At 25.2% G+C, this 11,696-nt stretch overlaps 4 protein-coding genes across 5 annotated transcripts in view; 1 reads left to right on the top strand and 3 right to left on the bottom strand.

The window, feature by feature from the left end:
• The window catches only part of LOC112602156 (glucose dehydrogenase [FAD, quinone]), a 38,578-nt gene extending 37,705 nt beyond the window's left edge, over nucleotides 1–873 (top strand). Inside the window, exon 5 of the mRNA XM_025350109.1 lies at nucleotides 93–873. Within this exon, the coding sequence (XP_025205894.1) occupies nucleotide 93 (1 nt within the window). The 3' untranslated portion in view covers nucleotides 94–873. The remainder of the gene's footprint in view (nucleotides 1–92) is intronic.
• Nucleotides 874–3,008: 2,135 nt separating this feature from the next.
• On the bottom strand, nucleotides 3,009–5,207 carry LOC112602188. The gene is made up of 2 exons (XM_025350147.1): nucleotides 5,041–5,207; nucleotides 3,009–3,570 (listed from the first exon to the last, which is right to left on the bottom strand). The coding sequence occupies exons 1-2, from the start codon at nucleotides 5,099–5,101 to the stop codon at nucleotides 3,191–3,193; spliced, it is 441 nt and encodes a 146-aa protein (XP_025205932.1). The 5' UTR covers nucleotides 5,102–5,207; the 3' UTR covers nucleotides 3,009–3,190.
• Nucleotides 5,208–6,500: 1,293 nt separating this feature from the next.
• LOC112602195 lies at nucleotides 6,501–8,245 on the bottom strand. Its single transcript, XM_025350154.1, has 3 exons — nucleotides 8,205–8,245; nucleotides 7,639–7,704; nucleotides 6,501–6,968 (listed from the first exon to the last, which is right to left on the bottom strand). Exons 2-3 carry the CDS (start codon nucleotides 7,691–7,693, stop codon nucleotides 6,673–6,675), a joined length of 351 nt encoding a protein of 116 aa, XP_025205939.1. The 5' UTR covers nucleotides 7,694–7,704; nucleotides 8,205–8,245; the 3' UTR covers nucleotides 6,501–6,672.
• Nucleotides 8,246–11,286: 3,041 nt separating this feature from the next.
• The window catches only part of LOC112602171, a 1,775-nt gene continuing 1,365 nt past the window's right edge, over nucleotides 11,287–11,696 (bottom strand). Inside the window, exon 3 of one of the 2 annotated variants that reach the window (XM_025350126.1) lies at nucleotides 11,287–11,621. In XM_025350126.1, the coding sequence (XP_025205911.1) occupies nucleotides 11,410–11,621 (212 nt within the window). In that variant the 3' untranslated portion in view covers nucleotides 11,287–11,409. Of the gene's footprint in view, nucleotides 11,676–11,696 lie in introns of both variants that reach the window. The other variant, XM_025350127.1, reaches the window with a different exon arrangement.

Here is an 11,696-nt window from a genome sequence, read left to right as displayed (position 1 = left end):
TTATCTGGTTTTGCTATTTATTGGGTGTAATGTTTTATATTTTTTTTTTTTTTTTTTTTTTGATGAGAAGACTATTATTATTGTTTTTGCAGAACGCAGTCTCATTGTACGTCCACGTCCCGCGATCGGCCTTCAAATCACCGCCGCCGCCAAATATGTCCACCTATTTAGGTACCTACTATATTACTATGTATACGACTAAACGATATTTTTACGAGTAAGGGTTACGAGCTCGGTATGTTTGTATACGCACTAAAATTAGTACACAGTTATTCATAATGTACTATTTTATAAAGAGCACGTTTTTAGTAAATTAATCGATTAATTAATAATATTATTTTTATCCATCATTATTTTAGCAGAACGCGTTATGATATTACGTAGGTACTTAGGTATACAGTTCTTATTAAAATAATATTTTAGTTGGTAGGTACAAAACGTAACGTATAAAGTATAATAATGTTATTAAAATATGTTTAAATGCCATGACAAGAAATTATTGGGCCATTATTATGATATTTAATAATGTTTTTAAGAAGCGAATTGGCCAACAAATATTGTAATATTTATACGTGTGTATATTTTTAAGTATATTTGAGTTAAGCACATTATATTATTATTTTGTTTGTAATATCAATACGCTCATACATAAAGCTGCGCGTTGTGTTTTAGTCTTAAGTTTGTCATTGTAAGATGTACAATGATCATTATTTTCACCTAGGTACCTAAATGATATATATATATATATATATATATATAATATATCATATAGATCGTTTTAGGAATCACTTCATTTGTGATAAATCATGACAAAATAATTATTTTATTCTATTCTGCGGTTAAGTGATATGCACAATTTTTTTTTTCAATTATTGTTAAAACTTACATTAAATATAAGCATATAGACTTATGCATAATAGTTTATATTAATTTATGCTACATTACAATATTATAAATAATATTATTATTCTATAACCTTATTATATTGTATCAGAATATGCATTTTATTTATCACGTAGAATTATTATAAATATGTATTTTATAGTAATTTAATTATTTCATTAAAAAAAAAAAAAAAGAAACAAAATTAATTAATCAAAAATATGGATAAAATTAATTAGACACATAATATTTTATTATATATTATAATATTAGTTGTAAGTTTAAATTATGTATAATGTTTGTAGATTACGTAAAATTAAACTGTGCAATTCATAAAAATGATATTTTATATTCTATTGTATTTATTTATTTTTTTTGAATTTCTCTCCAAAAATCTATATAATACATAATATGTATATTATACAATATACAAATTGCAGTGATTTGCCGTGAACACGTACAAAGTCAATAGCGACAAGATTTTGATTCCAAATAAATATTTTATCTAAAATTTTTTTTACTCGCACAAAATTACAACAAAAGCTTATTGTGTTGACTTATGTCAAAACTTGTTCGTATAAGTCGATACACAGATGCGTATAATGTTAACATTTAAATATAGCTATTATTAATTTAATAATGATTTATTGATTACATTTGTGCATTATACCAATATACAATTATATAATATTATCAGTAATTTTTTGTAATTTATAAATTTGTATTTTTCTCAACAAATTTAAAAATTTAGAAACTAAAAGTTATGCAAGCATATTATTATACATTTAAAACATTTAATTTGACATATTTCTAAATAAAATATTTAAAAAAAAACTATCATTTTTAAAAATCTTCTATCCATTGATACAGTCTTGTTTAAAACACCAACAAAATAAATTATATAATAATGCACGACTAAAATAATGGTTTAGAATTTCAGAGAAATATATTGAACTACTTGAATCAATCTAATAATTTAAACACCTTTCTATACACTGATATAAATACACTTAATAAAATATATTGCTATCCATAAGAAATTTAAAATAAAATATGAGTAATATATTGAAATTGAATAGAATTATGTTATTTTTCTATTACCTATACATTTCGTCGTATATGTTTTGTGTTTTGAGAAACAAAATAGGTATACTTTTTAACACAATTATATGGAAAAACTAAATGCTCTTAAATTTAATAGCATTTACTGTTAAAAGATATCATTCATGTAAAATTTTTGTACATTCACCAAAAAGAAAAAAATTTCATCAAATTAATTGATACGCAGGGAAAATAAAATAAAACCAATTGTTTTTTATTTGACACGTGTGACGTAAGTTGGTATAGAAAGATTTACTATCTCTTTTTTTTTTTAATATTTATAATGTGTTCAATTTTAACCAAAAAAAATTATAAGCTTTTAAATATATTATATTAATATAGGTACTAGTCATGAGTGTCACTAAACTATACACGGGAATCATTAATTACTATTACAAGCAGTGACAGATTTTTCAGATGATGGAGAGAAGAGAATACCCTAACAATCATCATTTATTACTTAATTAGATAAACATTGAATTTATTAAAATTTATATTCAACGTTTAAATACTTAATTTTTTTTTAAAATTTGAATCTTAAATGTTCCTAAAAAATTCATATAGTAGCATTATCGTACTTTAATTTTTTTTTCCGATAAAAAGAGCTCACTCATATCAGAAATCATATACTTTAAGCTTTTCAACTTTTTAACTATCTATCTATTAAAAACGTCAAATATTTTTGTTTTATAGAAAAAATTATAACAATTATTTTGAATATTTTAATCCTCAATAACTATTAATTTTATTTTTTTCCTGGGAATATAAACACTACTTATGTATAATAAATTTTTTTCATCATTTCTGAAATTATTAAGAACTTTTTACTTTGAACTTTATCCCAAAGTAAAAAATTTCTATCATAAATCACCATTAATATCAATGGTGGGAACAGTAAAAATTATTTTTAAAAACTTCAGGTATACATAAAAATCATTACCAATAACTTCAACTTGGTACTTAAAAGTTAAAACACAGATAATAATCAATCATATTATATTTGTATAATTTAAAATATCTCTATATCGCTGTAGTATAATATTTATTATTTATGATAGAATTTTTTTGACATAGATTTTATTCTATAACTATTTAGGTAGAATATCGGATATGTTAATTTTTCTATAAACACTTTTTTTTTTTAAATTATATATTTTTTTAACAATGTATATTTTATGTATTCTGGGCTCTACATTATTCATTAACTTTAATTTGTTCCTGATGCACCCGCAGAATTATAATTCAAGTATTGACCTGGGTTTATCGATTGAGATACTTGATTCTGGTATTGGCTAAATTGACTTGGCATGTAATTTGTATAAGACGGAAATCCAGTCGATGAAGCACTCCCATCTCTAGCCACTATGGAAGACTGTACCTCAGTTTCTGCTGGTTCAGGCCCAGCTGCAGTTTCTTCCTGATATGATGTTGATGAATCTGGTTGGTTTGACGTTGAAGACGATTCTGACTGAGATGTGGAACCAAATGATCCATATCCTGGTATCTGGCTTAAAAATTCTTTAATTTTATTGATTCTAGGCTCACCTTCGTTGTTATTTTCTCTAATAAATCGATGTGTTGGTTTACCTAGGAACAAAATATAATCCGACGAAGTTTGTTTATAATATTGTTTAAGTTATTAATAGATAGAGAACTTCCATGTATTTATATATTTTATGTGGTTAAATTTATCGTATGCTTACTAAGTATAATTATAACATATTTTAATAAATACATTTCACAACTATTTGCAAACATTTTCAGTACATATTATTGTAAATATCGAAATTTTTAGGTTTAAATATCAATTTTTTTTTTTTTTGTATAATATGTTAATGGTATATTTCGATTTTTTAGCAAATGTTTTGAATAATTATTAAAAATCAAACATTCAAGTAAATATTTTTTGTTAATCACAATTCACAGTCAAAAATTATTCAACTAAACTTTTAATTAGTCATAAGGACAATAACACTAATTTCTCTCTGAATAATTAATGGGTAGCCTAGATTACAGTATTTTGCAACACATTTCTGTTTAATTTTACAGATGGTATATGCGGTAATGATATAATAATTATTTAATTGTAATTTTTTTTTTATTGTTAATCTATACTTAATCACATAAATTTAATTTTTCGATGAATATGGGTGCATATTTTTAAATAATAATTTTTCGATAGATTAATTTTTTCACTAGTTATTACTGACTTTTAAGAGACTACTAGTTGCAAAAAACGGGACTGTCTTGCATCAGGGTTTGACGATTAACATACAATAATCTGTTGCGATCATTAGTGGGCGCAGAGAAGAGAACTGTAAGTAAAAACAGACGATGTGCTGGAACCAGAGACCATGGTGATCCTGATGCTAATGAGTTAGGAGAACTGGGGTACTATTGAGGAGTTTGTCAACAAAATACTTTCTAGGGGGAAGAAGAAGAAGAATGAGCACGCTAACAATCCAACAGATTCTAGGTCTTAGAATAGTATTATGTTTTAATTCGAAGGCTAAAATTGGAGATATAAAGCCTTTCTTTATTATAACGATAATTGTATGTATGTATTTGTTAATAAACTATATGAATACATGGGGAAAGATGACCTAGCTAGAGTAAAGTTCCTTTCTACAGCCTCATGATCCATACAAAATAAAAAAGAAAAGAGTTATTACTGACTAATATTAATTATATTTTATTCATTTTTTTATTTTTCAAGGCATATTGATTGTCAATACATGTTAAAGTAGATTTTATTCTATTTTTGTAAATTGAAACAATAAAAACGTAGTCTACAATTGTTATTAAATTATGATTTTTGTGCGTAATTTACAGTCTAAAATACATTTGACAAATAAATTAATGTTATAATATGTTGTTTAATTTCATTTATCATGAAATGTATTTATATTAAGACGTTACAATAAAACTAGCTATTATATGGTATATGATTGGTAGGTATATTTAAAGTGTGGCGAATTGTATCACAATTTGTTTTCTACTAAATATTAATTTTAACTACGGAAAAATTAATATACGAGTAATACGTGATATACTTACAATGAGAATGCTGGAAAAACATCGCAATTACGAATAATGCTACTGAACTATTCACAATCATTTTGACTTGCTGGTACTAAAACGGGAAAAATTATTGTTCTATACAATAATATGTTGACACGAGGCTCTGTACAATGACAGTAGTAAAGATAATTTTGAACCACAGACGGGCGACTGATGTACGGTGGATCGCGGGGTTAAGGATTTATAGAGCTGATAACGTTAACGCCCCCCTTCGTAAAATTTTGCATACCTCGCGGTAAACCAGCAATTAATAAAACACAATAAAATTTCCAAATAAGATAATGATTGTTGCGTACAACTATCATATTTGCATTTGATTTCCTTGGCCGATTACCACGGAAGGTAAATAAGGTTTGTCCTCTATTCGTCTTTGCGATCGCGTGCGTGTTTCATTGGATCGTCGAAGTCATTAACACGCTCAGGAATAACAACTATAAAAGTAGGGCGATTGACAAACCCACCAAAAACGCTCACATTCGTTTATCAAAATAAACATATACCTCCGACCGGAAATTACGGTCACTCATCTCATAATTGTCTCTGTTCGGCCCAGCAATATTTTGTAAATGGTATTATGTTTTAAACCTAAAATTATCATTGCATTCGATACCCAGCTGGTTAATCGGTTATTGGTTGCAACTTCTTGAATTTTCAAAATATACATATCTGTATAACGTATTAATAATATGTAATATCAGGTAAAATTAACAAAATAATTTTTTTGAACTTCTAAATAGATTCGAATAAACAATGGAATAATAAGACTGATCTGTCATAGTGAAAATGTCAGTATAAGTATCAGTAAAGCAGGTATTATTCACTCTCTAACGTATCAACTATCTAATATATTATAATTTTCTGATCCGTCACTTAGTCTTAGTCCGATTTAGGGTCTATTATTAATAGTTGTATTATAATTATTTAGTGTTATAATATAATATTAATTGATGATTTTATGAAATTACATAACAATGATATTTTTTCGAGAATTTCTCTAGTAATTTTTCTCTTAATATTAAATACTCGTATTTCCTAATTTTAATATGATATTAAAAATATTATGAAATTTAATAATTTAATAAGTCCATAACCATATCTTCTCAAAAACGATCAATTTTACTCAGTATAAAATTTTACCATGAAAAATAAAAATTAAAACTACGGTATTAGGAATTGGAAATCTTGAATTACCAGATCAGTAAATACCAAACAATACCTAATTATGTTTCGTATTATAATATTCAATTGAAAAAATATTATCAACTGTTGTGTTCGAAAAATTAATACAGATGTCAGATAGTATTGCGTTTGATTAAAATTGTGCGCATTGTGACAATTTCAAAAAGTAAGCTATTACTGCTTAGGTACTGAAAAAATAGAAAAAATAAATTTCTTCAAATAGGTAGTATACAGTTTTCATGTATTTTAATTCTATGTAAAATGGATGTAGTGCTGTTAGACAATGTGAAATACACTTTTTCTTATGATTCAGATAAAACTCAATGAATAATACTTAAAACTATTATGTATTCACAATTTTCGAGTGTTAGACCACGATTTCACAAAAAATGTAAAAGAATTCAATTGCAGAGACAAAAATGGCCATCATCAACCTCGACAAAAGTTTTCAATATCACACAAACAATTACATTCGGTTTTTCTATAAGCCTCCGATGGCTGATTTGGATTACTACACGCAGTAACTGGTTCTGTGGTGGTTATTAATAATTCTGATTGTGGTACTGTTGTTCCTGACCCTGCAGGAGGTTTCACCGGATTCGTGTACCCAGAATTCGACTCTGCGGTATTAGACTGCTCTCCGACGCCAGAAACGGATTGTATTACATCCTTTATTTTGTCGACAGTTGGTTTGACGTTGATTCTGCTATTATCCACAGTGGCACCTACAATTGCATAATAATAATGTCGAATAGTTAAATTGTTTGATTATCACGACAAAAGATCAAAGTACGTATAACATTGACTAATGCATAATGATTTTATTTTGAGCAAAACACTCGATACCTGTGATAATGTTTAAGTGTTTATTATATTTTAATATATTTTACAAATCAATAAATTATTTAATCTAATATCAACGTTATACAATGTTACGTAAAGTATAAACGATTATACTATCGCTATTCGACGTTACTTGACGATGCAAAATCGACTTCGTAATACATATGGATAATATAAAAACATAAAACTAATCAACACTGAAATTAAGTAGGTAGTTATCATGACTCATGAGGCGTACAATGTCTAATTGTTCAACAAATGAATATCGGCATCTAACAAGTAACAACTACGAGTATTTATCTTGATAAATTGTTTAAAATACATAACTATTTATCAAAGATAATTTATAATTTTTTGGCCATTTTTTTTTTTATACTATCATCTATAAAATATACAATAAATGATAATTCATGATTATGGATATTCAATGATGCTTAGTATTAACATTATACAAATTGAATTTTTATATTTCAAATCAATTTGAATACATTTAAGTTTGTTTTTGTGTATTAAATAAATAATTGTTTTAGTTTGTAATGCAATTATACTTACAATGATAAAGATAGATGTAAGCCAGCATAATAGTAATAACTGATTTCGTATACATATTTAATAAATCTGAAAAAAATTAATTCAAATCATGAGTTGATTAATTTGAGATGATTATTTATAAATTATAGATTAAAACAAGAAAAATCCATTCCAATAAAAAAAAAAAAAAATGCATAAAAATGAAAACTTAATCTAAAATATTGTCTTTATCAATTTGATTGTTTTGTGTAGATGTCATACTATATTTATATACCTACACGTCAAACTTACAATCATTGCCAATTTGGCCTTGAGTATTACATATAAAATACTCAAAATGTTTTGAGATTATTTATTTATTTATTCGTATAAGGAATTTCCTATACCAGAATCTCATAAAAACTTGAGTATCATGTGTGAGCCCGGGTTCTTAAAACTATTGAGTGCATATCATATTATGATACTTGTAGTGTTCATGACAACATCAGTGAAATTATTTAGGCAGTTAATTTAGTATTAACTAATCTTTTTAAATTAACCAAGCTTAACAATAAAATAATACCACGAATAGCGATACGAAAACTTACCTTTTTTTTATTGAATAAAAATTTATTAAAATTGATTGTTGTTCACTTGCACAATTCAATATAAAATTTAATATTAGGTACTAAAAATGTATTGATTGAAACCGAAATAAAAAGATGTTTTGAAACAGTTTCAGAACTTGCAACAGGTGTATAAAATATAAAAATAACTAATTTCCTTAAAAATTTTGAATGGATTTCTTATTTTTTGAATTGCGTGTAATAATACAACGTCAGAATTACAAAACAATGTGGCTCTATATGGATTTCCCCCTCCAGATAAGTGTCTTTCCCACTATTACCAAATAATTTTATGTAAGCATAGAAATGCAATTTTCTTGGATTGCAATTTGGTAATTGATATAGAACCTAACTACAATATAATAAATACTACACTAGACTACGCCGCAGCCGTATAGGTCGTTCAAAAAAAAAAAAAAAAGAGAGAGATAATTGTAAATGGATTTTTCCGAGAATTTACATTAACTAGTCTTAATTAATTTGAAGGGGAAATTTGGGTTTGATTTCATTTATGTCAAAATAGCTTTCAGTAATTAAATAAAATTTATTGTCGATAAGAAAGACTTTTTTTTATATAATTAAAGACATTATAAATTTTACTGTTTGATTATTTAGGTATAAATTATAATGTAATATGTAAATGCTTATGACACAAATGATTTTACCCTTGTTTAATACTTCAGTGATACAGGAAATGCTTTATCTAAATTGTTTATAATTTCTCAACAATTATAAGAGATTTGAAAATAATACGTGTAATCGTGTATAGATAAAGCCACGCAATTTTTTATAAATTTGTTATTTTTACATAAATATATTATTATTTCTATTTTTAAAAATTTTTAATCAACTGTAGTACTATTACTTGGTTAACTTTAATAAAATCTAGGGTACTTTAAGTGTTTTGTAAGTTTCTACACGAAACGTAGCAGGTATAAGATTAAGTTATAAAACATAAGTTTATGTACACACTGAGATAATATACATATATACCAGTTACTGTACAAGAAACAATTAGATATATACATAAATATTCCAACATAAACTATTTAGCAACTAATTGTATATAGATAATGTTTGATTACTTTAATTTGTACGTTTCCCCCTAGTATTTTTATTATTACTAATTTGATAGATGTCTTACTTAAAAGTTAAAATACTTATGAACATTTTTATTACAATTAAACAAATTGTACTGTCGTCATCCATCATTATTTTACATCTAAACTTATTTAAGTTTTAAAAATATTTCGAACTAATAAATTCATTAAAAAAAAAAAAAAAAAAAAATAGATAAATCAGATATAATATATCAATTATACCAAAAAATATTAATACAAAGAATTTGAAATAAAATATCAGATGCCAATTATAACAAAAGTAATACTAAAATGTGATTATATTTATAAAGCTTTTACAGTAAGCCATGTTCAATTTAAATTTAAATTATTTCAATACATTTCATAGAACAGGTTATCTAAAACTAATACGTTTTTACCAATTAAATCATAACTAGAAAACACATTTTAAATATACCAACAACGTTAAATGTGTCAGTCCTAAATCTGAATAGAGTGGTAGTTCCGTTTTTCATAGCCTTACCAATATAATATTCTTTACTATTATACAAAAGAAGTTAATTGATAAACAACTATAACTTTAAATGAAATCTTATACGTATAACTTATAAGTACGGATAAGAACAATCAAGTGTCCGAAAAATGTATATTTTGAACCGAACAAGGAAATCCACCGATATGATATCACTTTTATCCCTCGTGTATTTTGATAACCGAACATTGCTATAACACTGCAGGATACTAATTAGAGATATAATGTTGTTGACTTAAACAACTACAAACCGTACAACAAAAATAAAGCAAAATAAATTTAAATAGTAACGTGTCATAAAAATAAAAATTAATCATGATTTTGTACGTATAGAATATAAATATTTTCTTATTCACATTTATGAATTACATAATACAGTATCTACTTACAAATACACATATTATCATGTGGCATAGTTTGATTATAAAGCTATACTTGCAAAAAACAAGTAATAAAATGATCAGTTAGCTCAGTTCCAGTTTTTCAAATGATAAAAGTATTATACTAACATTTTTACCTAGTTTTCAAATCAAAATATTTTATAATGTAAATTAGATTTAAATATTTTTGGTAAACTATTTTTATTTTTGAATGTACTCGTAGTTAAACATTTTGTACTAAAGATGTTTCTCACTATCCAACAAAAATATTGATCTTAATCATTGATTTTTTTTTACAAAAGTGCAATATAATTAATATTGTTCAAAAAAAAAAAAAAAAAAAATGTGTTAGAATGTTAGTTTATAATAAAATCATTAAATAATTGTCATCATCTTAACTATAATGATTTATAAAATACCCAACGGTAATTTTTTCTTCAAATTTAGCTATTGCAATCGATTTGGAATTCTACTGACCGCACTTCTTTTATTTATATTCTTTTCGTGAGTTTTATAACTAAATATTATTTAAATTAATATTAACCTAATATCAAAATACTACATACATATTTATAATTAATTTAAATATTGTTTAAAACGTTGCTATTTTTATAAATGTTTAAATACCAATTAATACTTATAGATCCAATAACTTAGAAAACTTTTATTATCAATATTATTTTACTGTTATTGTTCTTTATGTGAAAAAATTGTTTAATGTGTAATGAAAAAAAAAAAAATATGAAATTATCAAGTAAAAAAACAAAGAAATGTTTTAACTTTTTATATAAAGTAACTGTATTAAGATTGTATTAACACATCGTATTTACGAGTATACACGTAAAATATTATACATTTGAAAATATCCTAAACCAAACATCTTATTACTTATTTGGAACAGCAATAGCTAATACACAAATATTACATATATTTTGAACTAAACAAATTATTAATTATTAATACAATATTATTGACATTTTTTTATCATAAAAATTTATTTATTTCCAGAATTAATAAAAAAAAAGTGTCAAAAAAATTATAAATTAAGACATTTTTAAATAATTTAAGCAAAATAAGAGAATATTACAAACATTTTATTTTATATACGTGTTGGTACATACGTTGAAGTAAATTAAACATGTCCTTAAACCTATAGGGTGCCAGCTGATTTTTTTTGACCTATAACAACATTCACTCTATGCGCTAGTAAGTTTTGAATTAAAATATTGACCAGGGTTCATCGATTGAGGAATTTGGTTCTGGTACTGGCTAAATTGACTTGGGCTTGGGAAGTTGTTCTGGTATTGACTCGGCATGTAACCTGTGTAGGATGGGAATCCAGATGAAGAAGTACTTCCTTCTTTAGCAGCTATTGAAGCTTCTGGTGTAGATGCGGCTCCAGCAGAACCAGCAGCAGCACCGGAACTACCTGGTTTGGAATTAAAGTATTGACCGAATTGATTTTGATATTCGCTAAATTGAC

This window comes from Melanaphis sacchari, unplaced genomic scaffold, assembly GCF_002803265.2.
Source record: "Melanaphis sacchari strain LSU unplaced genomic scaffold, SCAv2.0 Contig84_pilon_pilon, whole genome shotgun sequence".
NCBI classification, from domain to species: Eukaryota; Metazoa; Arthropoda; class Insecta; order Hemiptera; family Aphididae; genus Melanaphis; species Melanaphis sacchari.
Note: the sequence above shows the minus strand (reverse complement) of the source record. Positions and strands in the feature narration are given on the sequence as shown.